Raw genomic sequence first — 18,309 nt, 5'->3', positions numbered from 1 at the left:
TTCACTGTGTAAAACCAGTTTTCAGCGGTCCAACTCCATAAATGATGTGGATCTCTTCACGCACGACAGAAGACATTCGAGAAATCTTAAAATTTGATGCGTATACAAAAAGATACGGCTCACAAATAAACAAAATAATTTCAAAATCTTTTTTTCAAATCTTTCGCTTGCTGTGAAGCAGAGTTCATTTTTTTTCTTATTTGGGTTGCGCGCATTTTGATGAAATCTTTAGATTGCACAATTCAAATCAGAACTTGTTTTCAGCTAAACGACGACGATAAAATATACTGTCATTTCATATTTCATTTGTGTGCGTAAAACTGACAATGGAGTGAAATGAGCATAGCAAATAGTTCAAACGAAATATGTTGGTGAGCATCGTATTCATTCGACCATAAATGAGCCGTCGGAAATGGTTATTGTGTGAAATGCCTTTATAAAGTATAAAGAATAAGCAGAGGAAGTCGGCCAAATTATTAGAATTCCAAAACGAACAAAAAAAATGCTGATATTTAGTTGGGACGACTTTTGTGACCTGCTTGTGAATTTTGGTAAGCTATTGAGTATGTAAACCGGAAAAGTTCTTTTTGTTCAATGCAGACCAGACGTTAAAGTATTGCGTAGTAATAATATGGGTATTATATGCATCTATTTGTGCGTCTTTGATGCGACAAACATCGGATGAGGGGAATGTATTTTGTATGTATTGCGTAGCATAGAAATATCGATAGACGTCATACATTTTTGGTACGTTCATCGACATGAGGGTATGATGGAATTAAATGATGCAATAGGCTTAAACAAATACGTAATATCGTGCCAAATGTAAATGTCCTCTTGAAAGACATCGATTGGTCGTAAAAGAATTTATATGTTTTTATCGTTCGTGTTGAAATTGTCATTCAAAATGCGCAGCTTGCTTTGTTTCGCAACACCGTCCGATTGAATCTAGCAAAATCTATGTTTGCAAAATATCAGCTGTTTATTATTTTCATAACGGATTCTGTTTCCCATGGCAACGTCAACTCCGAGAACAAATCTGTATGTGTTTGAATTATGGTTAATATGCGAAATATGTACGACATAATATGAGACGGCATCATCTAATCAAGCTCATTTCATTTATTGGAGACGATTAAATTCTACTTAAAATCCAGATACAAAAAAGTCCACACTCGCATCATTTGTTTCCTATGCTAAAATGATAGTTTCGGTCCGTCATCGGCACAAAAAAATCGTCGAATCGTGTGTTTGCGTGTTTTGTGATTTGTACAAATGGGCATAAAACAAAAAAAACGATAATTATTGGCGAGGGATAAATGCTCGACTGAAATAAATCCATATGCTTAACCAAACATGATAATCTCAATTATTTTGTCGCTGTTTTTTCAGCGTCTGTTCGCCAAATAAAAAAAAACTGTGTGCCCATTACAACATTGAATAACATTCAATTAAAATGAATCTTTTTCTGGCATTCGACGTAAATGTTCGTCTTCTAAATGATTGTGTTCTCTCTTTTGTATAACTGCGACCTTTTTGTTCTTCGAAATACGATGTTCGTATCTTTGCTGTGGTCAGCAAATGCATCAGCAAAAAAATTCCAAATGAGATTTCGTTTGGTGTGCCTACGGTTTTTTTTAACGAAATTTTAACGAATCGTGTGTTCGAGCATTTTTTTTTTTGTTGTAATTGAAAACGTGTCGTTTTTTGTGTGAATGCATTCATTGCTTCTTTGTCTTGGTAATGCAATTGAATTTACACACGAATATATGCACACACGCCCAGATCGAATGTGTGTAAAACGACATACGTGATAGGCATTCGAAACAAATGCCATCGCAAGTGTGTGCGTGTGAGTGGCAACAACGAAAAAAGGTCTATTGAATAGACGGCATTTGTTTATACGGTTGTGCGTGTAGTTGACACAACGTGTACATATTTGGTTGCCATTCACATACACAGTATACGTATACATAATACGCATACGGCATTTGTATCGGTGCATTCACATTCACTTCATATAATTTATGCGTAACTGTGCTTGTATTTGTGTAAATTGAAGCAACAACTAACAACATCGCTGATGCGAACCAAGCAACAGCAGCAGCAGCAGCTACGTCAACGAAAACCAACTTTAATAACTATAGAACGGCAGCAAAATACACGGCACCACATACGTATTATTGTTGTTGTTTAGTTTCTCTGTCAGACAAAAACGAAGCGAACGAACGAACAAAGCGTCGTTGCTTGGAATCAGAGAGAGGGGAGCCTTGCAAACAGTTTCATTACATGTTTTATGGTAGTAACGTATCGGAGTAAATCGAATACAGTACACATTTACTTCGATTTGACGAGTGAGAATTTTTTTTTATATTTTTACGCGCGCAAAGCGTATACCAAAAACTAAATCACACATTTATTCGATTAGAGATTTAAAAATTTCGATTATTTTTTCAATACCGAATTGTGTTCAAATTCGACTGTGACATTTGTTGCAAGCCACTCTTTTTTCCCGTTGAATGTAATCCATAAAATTACATCAGCGTTAGTGAATTGTTTTCATTGCCAACGGGATGGACACTGTTCAAACGTAGGAAGAAATTAAACCGCATACGAACAATAAAAGCCACGGGAACACAATAAAAAGTGTGAATTGGACTAAAAAAGAGAAACAAATGTTGTATTTCGTTTTACATCAACTTTAAGCATCATCGAACAATTCCGGGAATTTCACAAGTTTTTATTTTCGAAAGAAAAAGTGTAAGAATCTCCCAGTGATTCGTTTATTTGCCGGTTTTTTTTTTGGTGATTGCATCGATTTGGCAATCAATGTCATCATTTTACATAATGAACTGATTTGAACCATAACAGGATCAACAAAATTACGTATCGCTGTCAGAAAACTGTCAATTTTTTTAAATATTTGATTTGTGTGACTGAATCGATGATAAGAACTGATCAATCATGTATAAGTTACTTGGTGGTCTCAAGGATTATTTTAAATTACAAGAAGTGACAACTGATAGTGCTATATTTCGATTGCATAATCTATTCACAACGGCTCTATTGCTGGCATGCAGTCTTGTTATAACCGCAACACAATATGTCGGTCAACCGATTTCGTGCATCGTTAACGGTGTTCCAACCCATGTTGTAAACACTTTCTGTTGGATTGCGAGCACATTTACAATGCCAGATGCATTTCAACGACACGTAAGTGTTATTCATTTATAGTAGCGTTTTTTTTTATTTGGTTAATTTAGAATATAATCATCATCACTACAAATCAAATTTGCATATATGTTGAACACAATGAAAGAATCATCAGCAGAACAATGTGTCGGCGAAGCTGTTTTCCTATTGTTCAACACTTTGACACGCATTTTATGCAAGAGAGAATTGCAATTGCGTTTTGCAACCGATCAACATCAACAGAAGCACGAGTTCGTGGAATTTGATTGAATTAAATTACACAAAAGCACTGGATGTAATTGTTGTCAATAGACCAAATTCCGGCACAGATAATCCATTGCGCATTAAACGCGCACAAAACCATGTCATCACATTTTTATTCTATTCGAGAGAGTCGTTGAACTCAAAGGCCCTCTTTCACAAATGCTGATGGATTCGGATCAACGTCGAACGTATTGAAATCTCAAGCAAAATATTCGCCGTCGAAAGCATGGGTTTTTAAAGAGGAGCATTGTTATTGCGCAGATTGTAAAGAGCCTCGTATTAAGAGGAAGCGATTTTGGGTAAATAGCAAATTGTTTTCACTCTTCAGTGACGACGACACCTCAAAAACCACAATTCTTGTCATAATGATGATGTAATCATAGAAACGTGTTCTTCTATTCAACGAATTCTCTTGTCTCACAAGCACTACCCGAGAACAATGGATTTTCTTTACACACATTCGAATCGTATTTTTTTGTTCGTTTTCAATCGAGAGAAAAGAAATCAGATTTTGCACTTGCATCGAAAGACATACACAAAAATTGCTTCATTCATTATGATGTTTATATGTTTTTGCTTGCTTTCTCCGTTGTTCTAAATATTCACGTACAACGCAACATTAGACTAGAAACAAGACACAAGTGAACTAACCATAAAACCTGTTTTGGCGGCATGAGTTAGCATAAGAACGATAGTTCGTGTATAGAAAAAGAGAAATAGAGAAAAAGAGAGAGAACTGAACAGAGATATGGCGTACGTGCTCCATTCGATATTTTTCCGATTCATAGAAATTCCATGATGTGAATAGTTCAACAAGTGATCTGAAATATTTCGACATTATACCAATTTCTTGTCCTTTTATCTCTCTTTTTACATGCAACTTTTTATCTTTCGAACGTCAATTATCTGGAGATGGTTTGGGCTTAGGTTTCTTTTTTCAGAAGAATTTTAAATCGAAAGACTCAAAGCAGGAAATCGGATGAATCATGCATAGTGTCTGGAAAATGCTTCTGGTATTTCTCCGATTTGAAAAAAAGATTATTTAAATGCACTTGAACATTTATTATCACTAAAGAGGGAGAGATATGGTATGTTTTAAGTGCTTCATAGATTTTATGTCTTTTTAAATGAATCCGAAATTCTCATAAAATTACCAAAGTACAAATTCTCATAATTGTGACAACATCTATAACTATTTTAACGTTTGCCTAGCTTCTCACAGCGTTAAAAAAACAATTCATGAAAGAAAACTCATAAAAACTTGGGTTATTACACCAAAAAAAAGAACATCAGTTTCAAAGCATATTTGTTTTGGTAATTATGGAAATGACAGAGAAAATTGAACGAAACGGAAAACATGCTGTGAGAAAAAAAAACACAACTCATTAAAATTGCAAGTAAAATCATTTTTTTCACATTATAATTTTTCATGCTCGTGGCATGCAATGGTATTGCCGAAGTAATCTCAAGCATATTATGCATGGTTTTATACAAAATATACCATAATAATGTAATAAAAGAATGGATCAATCAGATTGAACTTTAGCTGACGACAACAATGGATGGACCTTTTGTCATAGTGCACGCCATTTTATGGTATTTGTTACAAGGTCAACAGAATTTAAGGGATCCATTTCAATGCAAAGTCAGTTGTTTTATACTTTGAATTGAAATTCTACACCGAATAATAACCAAGATTTTATCTTTTTGTTTGTACTTGTTAAAAATCGATATATTAACAAATGATTGAAAGGAAATCGTGTCAATAGACTAAAATGGTTTCATTTCATTTTAAATCGAGCAATGCTATACATGCAACAAGTCCAACCCGATTTCACACAATTTACACACTTCGTTTGGCAGCAATTCGTGATTTTTGCTTCGCATTTGAACAAACAACAAATAGTTATCGTTCGATTCCGAAGACCAAGTGAAGCACTTCATACGCTAACACTAATTACAATTTAATATATTGAAAAGGATTGATATTTTTTTGCTCAATTTCGACTTCGAGACGACTCATTTTATGTTTAAGTTTTTTCTTCACTACAAATCGCATGTCTCTTGGCCAATGTCGAACAAAGTTATATTAAATTATTTCAAAGTATTTGCAGACGATTATTAAACACAAAAAGAAAAAACGAAAATGTTAAGCCAACTCGATTGTGAGTAGAATGCTGCTGCATTTTCAAATGATGAATTATTTATTCAGGCGGTGAAATCAATTCTTTCCACCCAAGCCACTTGACAAACTAGTTGTTGCAATTTAAATGGGTGAAGAGACTATTTAAATTCAATTATTCAATTTAACTGATTTACAACTGAATCGTCCATTTGATTTCACTTGTTAATGTTAGTTTTTGTATTGAAATTGAGATCAACTGATTGTTAAACCGAAACTTTTTTTTATGTAGATCACCTAAAAACTGGAACATTTGAAAAGTTCAAAACATGTCAGTATTTCACTGTAAAACTTCTTACCAACGAGGCACGATTGCGAGGTAAAACCATTCAGATTTCTCGAGCAAAAAATCGTTTAATATCGTGCTGATATTAAATTGCTTTTTAAAAATCGCATTGAATGCATCAACGCAAAAAAACATTGCATTTTATTCATTCCAAAATCATGAAAGAAAAAAAAACTACTCAAGCGATATAATTTGATTGATAAAAGTATACTTACGTAATTTCATTCATCAAAGTTTTCGAGCCGCATTTCAAAGTTTGCGTGGTTTTTGCTCGAATCGCGATATTCAATCTTAATTGTATCAAAAGAGGAAAGAAAACTGCGTTTTTTCGCCAGTTTCAAGACGAAAAAAAAAATATGATAAATTTTCAACAACTTGTAATTAAACGATACTAAATCAAGACAAAAAAAAATCTCTCATAAAGCGAATGATAAATTTTCTCTTTTTGGGAATGTATTTCATATAGTATGCCGCTGGCAAAATAAAACACACTTTTTTCCTGTTTAATTCGTGTTTTTTATATAAACTTTTTTTTTTCTTTGATCATTGCAGTTGAAAGTTGGCGTGTCTGTGGCTCATCCGGGTATTTCGAACGACTTTAATGACGAGGACGCGAAAAAATATTACACATATTATCAATGGGTGTGTTTCGTGCTATTCTTTCAGGTAAGCGAAATTTGTAAATTCAAACATTTTATTTGAGAAATTTAGAATGTTTAAAAAAGACATTCAACAAGTACTCGAACTCAATTTGGCATGACTATAAATCAGCTGAACATGTTTATGGAGTCAAGGTTTTGGTTTAATTTTTCATAAAGACTGCTATTTCAGCGTATATAGATTCAAGGAAAAAGAATCTTGTTTTTATGTGCGAGAGGTTAAATTGTGTGACCGTATTAAATTCGCACATTCGAAAAGTTCGCGATTTTCTTATGGACTAGACACTAACTCACTGGGATTTTTATAAAGTGCCCTATATATCTACTTGATTCTCATAGTCACAACGATCATATTGCATTCTCAAACCAAAACAAAACACACAACGATGTTCACACAATGGATGTGTGAATGTAGAAAACAACAGCGCTTCAATGATGAAAATGCAGCTTATTCACGTGAGAGTATGGCACACATTGTGCGCATCAAATCGCAAGTGAATGTGTGAAAATATTGTTGAAATTTGATGCAATGTTGATTATTTTCTATTACTATGAACGGTTGATTGGAGATGAAGCCAGCAACAACAACAAGGAACACTTTCGATTGTTTCATGTGTATCGTTCATTCTTTATCGCTCACATTCTCTATCATATACAATGTATCTGGCATTTGAAAACAGGGGAAATGCATCACGTAATTTAATATTTTTTTCAAAAAAATAAAATGAAATAAATAACTTGTCGGGGGATTTTGTGCACGTAACGTACAATGTTTACAGTTTACTCCGGCCATCACTCTTACGCATGAACATGATAAAAGCGAGTTCGGTTCAAAAGTTTATCGCCATTTCTTTTTTATTCCACGAAATAAAAAAGAATTTACTAGAGCTGCACAAAGAAAATAATCGAAATATTTAGAGACGCATCAGCTGGTGTAATGAATATATAACGAAGATGAAACTGACAATATCCCACAGTACCTCATTGCCCTCTCTTGCTCTCTCCATGGGTCTCATTGTTAGTTTTTTTGCAATAAAACTGATAAACTTTGCTTAAAAAAATCATAAAACATGATTACGTATTCAATTCTGTAATCAAATATAAATGTACATTACCTGTTCGTTCTTCCATAGGTATATTAACTTCAGGCTCACATATTTTATTTTATTTTTTATTTCAAATGAATATTTTATATGTGCAAATTGCGACAGACTTCGATCGACCTGTAATCCAGCCAGTGAATTATTTTCGTGATTCCACCGTGTGGCCCAATGTTAAATGCAAATGAATTTAATGGAAGAATGAAAATAGAATGTGTCATTTTCGTTGAACTATGTCTAATGACAAATTATAAGTCGTGCATACAAATTATTCGCATTTCCTCAGTAAATAGTAATCAAAAGCCCTGTTTAGATATATACATTGTTCCATTGTTTGGCGATATGAAAGTCCATGCATCATGAATAAAACATAAAATGTTGAAAATATTGTGTAAGTGTATGACATCGTGATCAGTCCATAAAATGTCATTTCTCTCGAATGTAATATTGCACACGAATACACAGCCAATCAATTAAAATCGAAAAAATACCACCAAAATTAGGATAAAATCAAATGCTTGTTTGTTCTAATTAAAACTGGTTTAATAATTCGATATATACCGTAGTTCCACTGACAGTACAAAGTTTACATAGTACAAATACATCGAGGTTTTTTTTAGCTTAATGGGCACGATTAAGTCTGCCACCTGTTTATTTTACATGTATAAAGACACGAGCGTCAATTCATGACAGCTATTTACTGTAATTTTAGATGTAAGCATTTCGATGCCAGTATGGTAGGCGTTGAGCGCGTGTCATTTTTCTATAAGCATGATTCACAATTGGAATGTTTTTTTAAATGACAATTTGATTTTTTTTTTCTTCTAACATTATTTTCTTATTACAGGCACTCGCTTGTTATACACCGAAATTTCTTTGGGATGCATTTGAGGGTGGATTACTTCGAATGATTGTAATGGGACTGAATCTTGGCATTTGTCGTGAAGAAGAGAAAACAGCCAAGAAAAGTGTCATCCTAGGCTATCTAACTAGCCATTTAAAGGTAATTTTTCTTATTTCAATTCTGTTTAAAAATAAATGAGCAAGAAAATGAAACTGCGAATCATATAAACTAACCACTCAAGTTTTGCATGCGGTTAATCGGTTATTTTGTAAAATTAAGTTTGTTCTCATTTGCCAGTTTTCTATGCCACAATCAACGATGGCAGGTACATATATTCAGATTATCGTGCACGCAAAATGTAACGCAATAATTCGCAAATCGGTAGAAGAAAAAAGTGGTCAAACATCGTGAGTTAGTTGAGAGGCGAATAAATCTTATTCAATTTAAAAAAAAATATTCATTCGCATTTCAGTAGCTAAAAACTAGCTATAGCAAAACATAAATCAATTTGGTAATTAGACACTCAACCAAATAAACAATTTGAAAGTTGCGAGATTTATGCAAATACTTCACTGGATTTATGATATAGAAAAAGAGAATAATTTGACCTTGTTCGTCGATGATTAATACAAATTCGCCTTCAGTGGTTTTGCAATTAGTTATTTTGAAAATGTATTTGGATCTAAATCTAATATTCTAAAAAGTTTTTTTTTTACTTTTGTCACTTTTTAAAGGGATTACCTTATTTAATAAGCCTTTCCAACACCTTCAAGTTAAAAAACGTTGACAACATGTCAATGACATTATTTTTTCGTGATCAATAATAATTTGAACTGATCGATTAAAAGAAATGAAGGATAGATAAAAATCCATTGAAAGAGATAAAAGAAGTAAAACGAACAACTATTAAACGTATTTATGGTTCATTCATAACACTTGTTTGATGAACATTGGCCATCTGTGTCGTCGCGTCAAAACCTGTTGAACAATTATTAAAACGTAAATGCAATCGTTTGCAAAGACATCAAGTATTTACACTTTGCTATTTTAATGGAGAAACTTGAGCCATATTTGACTGCGTCCACTTTCAATTTACGATTTATCAAATGCATTACGCAATTTTAATCGATGACAAGAACCAGTTTTATTTTTATAAATCGATCGGCTATCGAACCAATCTGAAGAAATTGAAACAACTATCGAGTATGATAACTATGATTGCTGCAATGTCAGTGCATTTATTGATCTTGATTGATTTTAAAAGCAGTAATTTATGGAAATTGCCAATGTACTGTGTTCATAGTTCATACAAACCAAATAACAAAAACACAAATACCATGCAATTAATTTTAGTCTTGCCATTAAATAAGGCTAGTTTCAAATTTTAATAGTTATGTTTAAATGGTTATTTTATTGATTTCGATGTTTTTCGTTTTCGTTAGCGCCACAAATTGTATGCCATTCGGTATTGGGGATGTGAACTGTTGTGCCTGATAAATATCATTTTGCAAATGTGGTTAATGGACCGATTCTTCGACGGTGAATTCTTTTCGTATGGTTGGCGTGTGATGAATCTTTCAGATACGCCGCAAGAACAGAGATATGATCCAATGGTAGGTGTATTCAAATAAAATATAGATAATTTTCTAAATCTCATCATTTTTTACTTTGTTGCGTTAGGTATATGTGTTTCCTCGCATAACAAAGTGTATTTTCCATAAATACGGTGCTAGCGGAAGCATTCAAAAGCACGACGCACTCTGTGTACTGCCTTTGAATATCGTGAATGAGAAGACATACATATTCATTTGGATTTGGTACTTCGTAATGCTATTCCTGTTGATTGGATTATTGATCTATCGGTGAGTTTGATCGTTGCCTAAATCAATCGAGTTCAAAACGCATTGAATGAACAATTGATGATTTTTTTTCCGTATTTTTCCACAGTATTTTGATCATCTCGATGTCGAGTTTTCGTGCAATGATTTTGAGTGCCAAAAATCGAATGATACCACAAGAAGTTACGCGGAAAATATCACACAAGCTTGATGTCGGCGATTGGTGGCTCATCTATATGCTCAGCCAAAATTTGGATCCAATTATTTACAAAGATGTGCTGACCCAATTGTTGGAACGACTGGAAATGCGGAAAAATCATCAAATCGATGAAAAACCTTAGAAAATTGCACTTAGGAATAAAAAAACAAAACAAAATGAATTTTAATTAAGCCACAGAACAAATTCACACGTTTTTAACATTGCAAACGATCTGTTAGATTTTAACGAAAAAGAAGAAGAAACAAAAAAAAACATTTAGAATGAGACTGTAACTAAGTTTTATAATCCACATTTTCGAATGAATTGATGGATATTGTCATTCCACGATCGGCAATCGGTAGCATGTTAATGTAATGAGCTTTGGATATGCAATACAATTTATGTTCCAATTCACATTGTGCCAAATCCAAATGCATTTTAGCGTAAGCATTGGCGATATTTTCGGAACGTTTTAGTTCGAATAAATTTCAATTCGAAAGATAGATGGATCTTTTTTCCCTCCGGCCCCTTTTTGAATACTCAAATTATTGATTGCAAATTCATTTTTTGTTTCATAAAAAAAGAGATAAATTGAAACCATTTTCACAGAATTTTCTTTTTACCACAAAATTTGACCACCTTTTTCTCAGTTTTATCGTTCGTTATGAAACAATTCTGTGATTAATGATGTGGAGCAATGTTTTTTTTTTTTTTTTGAACAAAACTTAGAAATCGTTAACGAATGAAGAAAAGTAGCTTATTAACAAGTATTTGATAAACATACGCAATGTATTTATTTATGAAAAGACGAAAAATCGAAAAAAAGAAATAATTTCCAAAATTAAACATTTTCGAATGGCATGCAACATTCAATTAATATCGAAATACAATCCTACTTGGAACGAAGAAAAACAAACCATCATTTAGAAGTATTAATTTCATATGTACATTTAAGATTACACTTGCATTTTTTTAAAACCAATTTTCGATTTGAATGAAAATCAACAAAATTTTTTACTAGCAGCTAAAGCAGGAAAAAGAATCAACATCTATCATTTTTATGGACATTTTTTTTATACCTAAACTATGTAGCATTTACAACAAAAAAATAGTATTTATAGATAAACGTAAACATTGTAAACTTCAGTTGGAGTTTAAAAGAGATAAATATCAAATTTGAACGTAAATCATGCTATTTTTGATAAAATAAAAGATTTTGCTAATTGATTTAAGAAACCATTTTTCTTTCATTTCTTTCATGATTTGTTTTTTTGCAGATCTTAAATGAAAAACAACATTTTAGTATGAAAATACGATCAAGATGAATTCAAATAGTTAATTCATTGTAATGGAGACGGTCATGATATTTTCTCCTCTCCCATATATATGAAACAATTGAGTGAAGTAACACAATGCCATCTATGTCTCAAATTATAAAAAAATCACTCAATTCATTTTTTGTCATTGTTTTGTTAATGATAAAGAATTATTTTTCAAGTTCAATGGCCTTTGCATAGAGCATGTCGAAACAAATTGTTGTTGTCGCAAAATCAAATTGTACCAATAGTACACTATTTATATCGTACTGCTAAAGAAACATAATTTATCCGCTGGGATTAGGCCGTAATACAGCAAGGTGATGGGTATGCAAAACTCATGGAAACCACGTGAATCGTCGAATCTGCTGGAAAATTGATGAATAAAAAATTTACCCTACACATTTGAAATCTCGAACATATTCTAACTGCTCTTTTGAAAAAGATTTATTAAAATTAAAGTTAAGTTAAAGTTTTCTCTGTGGTTTTTTCAGCTACTTCACTTTAAATATTCTTATCGATGTTTGTAGATGATACATTTATCTGATAATTGTACACACAAAAAATAAGCCTGACAAATTATTTTAGGATTCCTATTAAAATATTAATTTGTAAGGTTTCCTTATAATATTGGAACATTTTATCAGGAAACCTTTAAATAATAAAAATGTTTTGTTTCAACACAGTGAAGTTGGCTTTGACGTTTGGACGCGCCAATTTATTAGGATTCCTGTTAAAATATTGCGATTTTATAAGGAAACCTTACAAATTCATTTTTTAATAGGGATCCTAAAATAATTTGTTGGGTTTTTCTCTTGTGTGTAGTTTTATTACCATCAGGAGATAAGTTAGAATGATCTTCATCATAGTACCCAAATGAGTGTGACAAACTTCTCTAAAAATATAACCATTTGTTCATTGTATTTCCTTACTTTATTTATGTTCGCGTACAAGACTTCTTACAATTTTCTGCTTAACGAAAAGTTTAATTCGAATTTACTTACAGTTTACTTATACTTAATAAATTGATGATATTTTCAAAGCCACGCCATCTTTCTTGTGATGATCATTGCAACAATCTAAAATGTTATTAATGAAATAAAAAAAATTAATTTCCATAAGTTAAAAAAGACAAAAAATAAAGTGTCAAAAAGCCAAAAAAAAAAACAGCAACATACAGCTACACATATATGAAATGGAATGTGGGTTTGTAAAGAGTGTTCTCCCATGCGCCAAGCTACATACAAATACAAATAGTTACACGACTACATTTATGTTCAATTACATTTTCACTTTACCCGTACTTTGCGTTGTAATGTTAAGCTCATCATACCACCAGGTCCAAATTCCTCCAAAGTTTGCCGGGTTCGATCGCGGATCGCCTGGTTTGTTTCGTATAGGTTTTGCAATTTCACAATAATAATCTAATTTTGATTCTAGTTTCTTTACGATATCTGGAAATTGTGCTGCAATATTTGTGGTTTCACACGGATCATCGGAAATATTAAATAAACAGGGTGATATAATTGGATTGCATGCCGCAACAGAATTATTATTATTTGGTGGTATGTTTCCATTGCATGTCACTTTGGCCTTAAATCGAATTTCGTTTATTTCATCAGCCGAAATGGTATGCGAGTCAGTTTCAACATAATTATAGAATTTATTTCGATTTGATGTTGAGTATTTTTGTAACACTTGTCCAACATTTGAGCTTAAAATTGCTTCACTGTATTTCTCGCCGAATGTTGAATTCTCTTCCGATTGATCAATTGGTTCGCTGAGCCACTTGTCATACATTCCATCATAGGTTGAACCAGATACTAGCTTCAAATTTTCACTGATATATGCCATATATGGAACTTCAGGATCATGATGCAATAGAACATCACGGCGTGGACTTGGTAGGTCATATGACAATGAATTCCAAATATTCTTTCCATCAATTGGACCTTCAATATTGAAACCAGCAATTTTGGCAAATGTTGGCAACCAATCGGATATGTGGAACATTTCATTTGAGACACGTTGCCGTCGTTTCAAATGAAGACTCCATATAGCGGCTAAGTTTCGCGTTGCACCTTCCCAAGGACTGTCTTTTTGACCCTTAAATGGAAAATTGGAACCAGCGTTTGCATGTTCCCCAACAATTGGCGATCCATTGTCGGAAAAAAACAAAATAATGCTATTCTCAAGCATTTTATTTTGATCAAGAGCTTTTACAACCTTTCCCACACCCTCGTCCAGCTTTGAAACCATTGCAGCATATACTCGTCGTTTTTCGTTTTTAATGTATTCGAATTTGTTAATTTCATCTTCTGGCGCTTGCATCGGATCAAATTCATTGGCTGTGTGAGGTGCCAAATGTGACAGCATCATGAACATTGGTTTATTTTTATCATGAGTTTGTATCGTTTCTATTGCCTTATCAGTGAAGAGATCGGTTGCATATTGATTTATTGTATCCCAATGAACGCTTAAGTTTTTGCGCATGTCATATCCACTGGCCATTTCAGGTATTGGTACCTAAAAAATTGTGATAAGTATGACGTTTATCAAATTTTACCAATGATTCACAAGAAATTCTTTGAAAAACATGTAATCTATCGCCATCCATGGTCTAGTCAATGATATTAGTACAAATCAAACATTTACAATTGACAAACTGTGGTTGAAGTAATCAATATATGGCCCAAGGTATCCAAAGTGTGAGTCAAAACCTCGATACAATGGTGTGTATCTTTTTTCAAAAAAGCCCAAATGCCATTTTCCAACAAGATATGTTCGATATCCACCGTCTTTCATATAGTTAGCCATAGTTTTTTCGCAAGGATCTAAGCCGTATGGAGCATTGCTAGGGATGACAAAGTGCTGCATACCTAAGAGAATTGGAAAAGTTTTCGCGTTTTTTTTTTGTAACAATAACTTTAAAGAAGTATACTTTAAATACCCAAGTTGGATTCATATTTTCCTGTCAGTAAAGAAGAACGTGAAGGTGTGCCTAAAATGAGACATTAACATTTTCCTTCTTCCAAAAGATTTTCTAAATAAATCATCAAATTTACACATTGGCGCTGTATAATGCCTATTCAATTGTACTCCCATGATTCCTAAAGCATCGATATTTGGCGTGGGTATTTGGTTGGAACCATGAATGCTGGCATCATTAAAACCCTTGAAATTGCATAATTTTTCCAAATTATTTCCATTCTTTTAAATTTCTATTTCATTATTTCCTACCATATCATCGGCAACAATAATGATTATATTCGGTTTTTTTCCTTTAATTTTATGTGCTGATCCATGGTTTTTGGTCATACAAAATCCAACCAAAAAGATTATCTCACAATACACCAGTAAACTGGTGCCCGAACTTTGATACAAGTTCATTATTAAACTTTCTTTGTGTAATAAAATGTCTGTCAGTGCGCTAAATAAAACCTTGAAAGAATAGATTATATAAAATTAATTATTTTTTAATTGGTCTATGTGCATGTTGGCATGTGATTGGTGCACGCGATTTTATCGTAGCACATATGCCGCATTAATACAATAAAACTATAATAAAAAATTATATTCTTCTTACAAGCAAAAAATATTTTGCAAAAGTAGACAATACAATTGAGACATTTGTCTATTGACAACTATTGATATTTTAACAGAAATCAAAATCAGAGACGAGGCTCATACACATGTGTGTCACAACAAGAGTCATTTTAAGACACAAAAAACTGGAAGTAAAACCGGTATGTTAAACTGAGAGTTCACATTGTCACAAGGTATTTCGCATAACAGACGTATATTTAAAATGTTTTTGTTATCTATTTAAATGAGATACATAAAACCTAATTTTAAAAAAGCATTGAACTTCCCGCTTATAAAACTTATAACTTTGAATTTATTTGAAAATATTTGATTCCACATGGTCTACGTTGCAAAAGTGGAGACCGAACACTGAGATATGATTTGCAAAATTTGGCGATTTTTTTTAACGATTCACTATTTTCAGATTTTCAGATGTATTAAAAATGCATTTTTTTTTTGGAAAAATTGATCAATAAGTTTTGCTTGGACTGCAATCCGGCGGTCGTTTTGATTTTGTATTAAATCCATTTCATAATTTTCATTATGATTTCTCTAAAAAATAATAAAACTTTTACAAGTTTTTCTTTCACTTGAGTTGGATTTTGGAATAGAGGAAAAAATATTACTTCACTTAAGACTCTTGAATTAAAAGTGTATGATCAAATTTCATCTTTCATATTTTTTGCGCATTTTGGTTCGTTTGGATTTTCAAAGGAAAAATGGACCAAATAGCTTAACTACCGGCTAATTTTTTTACATTTTTTTAAGTTATGTTTTTTTAAGTCGAACAAATGTAAAAAGCTATGGTAAATTTTCAGCAATATTTTGAGTTTTGATCAATGTTAGCTTAGATTTTTTAAATAAGGATCGAAATGAATTTCATGGATTGATAACAAGTATAATATTGACACACAACGTATACACCATGACTTTGAATTGTCAATGCTACATGCAACGGCGGTGTGCAGCATAAATCCATTGTTAGTTTCAAATAAATAGACACATTTTTTTATCGAAGTAACGCTGGTTGTATGTTTTTGTGATCTTTTCCAATGAAATTCAATGTCAATTTTTCAAGAATTTGTGAATGGAGGTAGAAGATCAATACTTTTGAATATTTGAAACTGACTAAAAAAATACACATGGCAAAACTAAAAGTAATCAGAGTAACATGGCAGCTTAACCCGGTCGAAATTTTCGTATTAAATCTTTTTTGGTGAGTTAAGAACTGTAAATTCGGCCACTTTCATTTTACACGATAAATAAGTTGAGATCATTTCGACCATGTTAAAAGGTCATTGATACGATGTTTACCACTCAATTTGCACTGTTCAATTTCTCTGAACACTAATATAAAAAAAACGTTTGTTTTGTTTAAGAAAAATCTATTTTGTAATTTGATTCAACTCGAACTTTTGTGTAATAATAGCACTTTAATCCCAAGCTTCAATTTGTTCGCGATCTTGCTCAAACTGAATGAAACAATGATAAGACAAGTTTATTTATAAATAATAATACAAAATCAAACATTTAGGTTGAATATTCAATAAAACACACATGCAAGTTACACGGATGAATGTGAGTGTTCGCTATAGGTTAACGACATTGTGATTAATGTGATAATAAGTGTAAGCAAAACAATTAATTGTCAATAAAATCTAAATGACTTTAGATAAAAAAAGTACCCCCTATCTTTACACAATTTGGTGAGATTCACTTTCGTTGACCTAGTTTAAGTCCAATTTTTTACGCGAACGATCCAATTTTTACGAATATGAATCAATATTAACACTTGCAAAATACTGTTTATGATGGTCTGTATTTAACGTCAGTACGATTTTGTGAATTCTGTAGGTAATACAAACATTTACTTTCCACACTCGCACAACGGTTTTATTTCGTTTTTGTTTGATTTCGGTAATAATTTGTTCATAAACTGTGATTAAAATGTATTGTAATTTTTTTTTGTAGCACAAACCAGTTGATATAAATTATTCACGTGTCAAGGTGCCATATCTTCTATTGTTCATCGATCGCATTCAAAGTGAATTTATATTTTAATATAGACTTAATTTTTTGTTCTTTGGCACTAAAAAACTTACCAAGAACACCTGTCTGTTAAACTAATACCAATTAATATTGCGCACACAGCATGACCTAACATTGACATTCAAATTCTTTAACTTTTCTGCAGTCCCATTTTTTGTTGGCGATTCAATATATATCAACAATTGTTCATGCACAAACACTTTCAAGTAGTTTTTGGAAATTTTGTTTATTACGTGTTTTATATCACCTTTTATTCACTCTTTCCGCAAATTGATTTTTTAAATTCGTTTAAAGTCAAAGAGATAAAAATACAATTTGGCATATGATAAAAATTTTATACGGATATGTATTTTTTTATTATATTCGCATAGATTTGAGTTCACTTGAACCTATCGCTTCAAAGTCCCACGCGCAACTGAAATCCAATGTGTGCTATTTGTTTATTTCTTTGCGAATGTTTGATATCGAGCCAAGGTCAGATTCACTTCTGTGTTATTTTTAAATATTGATAAATATGTTACCAGACTAGATTAGACGATGAATGAATATACGCACAGGCAAATGTTTAATCCATGCAAATGAGTTTATCCATTGATGCTGAATTCAGAATTCATTATTGATAGCAAAACTTTATCGATTCAAATACGAACGATTTTATTATTCTCCTTCAAACGTTGAGTATTTGGTTATTTCCGGGTGTGTAGTAAAAAAGCCAATTGATCTTGGCACAAAGTGTGTGATGCGAATGATGTAGATTTGATCACTGTCTGACTTTCAAATGAGATGAAGAAGTAA

The 18,309-nt window shown here is 32.3% G+C and overlaps 2 protein-coding genes across 14 annotated transcripts; one reads left to right on the top strand and one right to left on the bottom strand.

Moving 5' to 3' along the window:
- The first annotated feature begins 2,220 nt into the window (after positions 1-2,220).
- On the top strand, positions 2,221-11,277 carry LOC116348946 (innexin inx1). The gene is made up of 6 exons (XM_031780191.1): positions 2,221-3,213; positions 6,477-6,590; positions 8,531-8,686; positions 9,970-10,140; positions 10,208-10,389; positions 10,475-11,277. The coding sequence occupies exons 1-6, from the start codon at positions 2,965-2,967 to the stop codon at positions 10,704-10,706; spliced, it is 1,104 nt and encodes a 367-aa protein (XP_031636051.1). The 5' UTR covers positions 2,221-2,964; the 3' UTR covers positions 10,707-11,277.
- A 510-nt stretch (positions 11,278-11,787) lies between these two features.
- LOC116348944 (arylsulfatase I-like) lies at positions 11,788-18,088 on the bottom strand. 13 transcript variants are annotated; one of them, XM_031780179.1, is made up of 9 exons: positions 17,568-17,937; positions 15,121-15,321; positions 14,946-15,054; positions 14,831-14,881; positions 14,536-14,759; positions 13,179-14,406; positions 13,059-13,117; positions 12,885-12,959; positions 11,788-12,245 (listed from the first exon to the last, which is right to left on the bottom strand). In XM_031780179.1, exons 2-8 carry the CDS (start codon positions 15,268-15,270, stop codon positions 12,918-12,920), a joined length of 1,863 nt encoding a protein of 620 aa, XP_031636039.1. In that variant the 5' UTR covers positions 15,271-15,321; positions 17,568-17,937; the 3' UTR covers positions 11,788-12,245; positions 12,885-12,917. The 13 variants fall into 13 exon arrangements, 12 of the variants coding, with proteins under 12 accessions (XP_031636039.1, XP_031636047.1, XP_031636040.1 ...); XM_031780180.1 differs by lacking the exon at positions 11,788-12,245 and adding an exon at positions 12,739-12,775; XR_004201866.1 differs by lacking the exon at positions 13,059-13,117 and having other exon boundaries at positions 13,166-14,406.
- Between the last annotated feature and the right edge of the window lie 221 nt (positions 18,089-18,309).

The sequence above is a fragment of the Contarinia nasturtii genome, unplaced genomic scaffold, assembly GCF_009176525.2.
Source record: "Contarinia nasturtii isolate CC-2019 unplaced genomic scaffold, AAFC_CNas_1.1 Cnas_scaffold_2678, whole genome shotgun sequence".
NCBI classification, from domain to species: Eukaryota; Metazoa; Arthropoda; class Insecta; order Diptera; family Cecidomyiidae; genus Contarinia; species Contarinia nasturtii.
Note: the sequence above shows the minus strand (reverse complement) of the source record. Positions and strands in the feature narration are given on the sequence as shown.

What these genes read in the sequence shown, in the direction of transcription:
- LOC116348946 (XM_031780191.1), top strand. Translation starts at nt 2,965, where the DNA reads ATGTATAAGTTACTTGGTGGTCTCAAGGATTATTTTAAATTACAAGAA. An exon ending in ATCTAACTAGCCATTTAAAG is followed by an intron (nt 8,687 to 9,969) that starts GTAATTTTTCTT and finishes CGTTTTCGTTAG; the next exon opens with CGCCACAAATTGTATGCCAT. An exon ending in AACAGAGATATGATCCAATG is followed by an intron (nt 10,141 to 10,207) that starts GTAGGTGTATTC and finishes TTGTTGCGTTAG; the next exon opens with GTATATGTGTTTCCTCGCAT.
- LOC116348944 (XM_031780183.1), bottom strand. Translation starts at nt 15,270, where the DNA reads ATGAACTTGTATCAAAGTTCGGGCACCAGTTTACTGGTGTATTGTGAG. An exon ending in TTATTGTTGCCGATGATATG is followed by an intron (nt 15,055 to 15,120) that starts GTAGGAAATAAT and finishes TGCAATTTCAAG; the next exon opens with GGTTTTAATGATGCCAGCAT. An exon ending in TCAACCACAGTTTGTCAATT is followed by an intron (nt 14,407 to 14,535) that starts GTAAATGTTTGA and finishes ACAATTTTTTAG; the next exon opens with GTACCAATACCTGAAATGGC.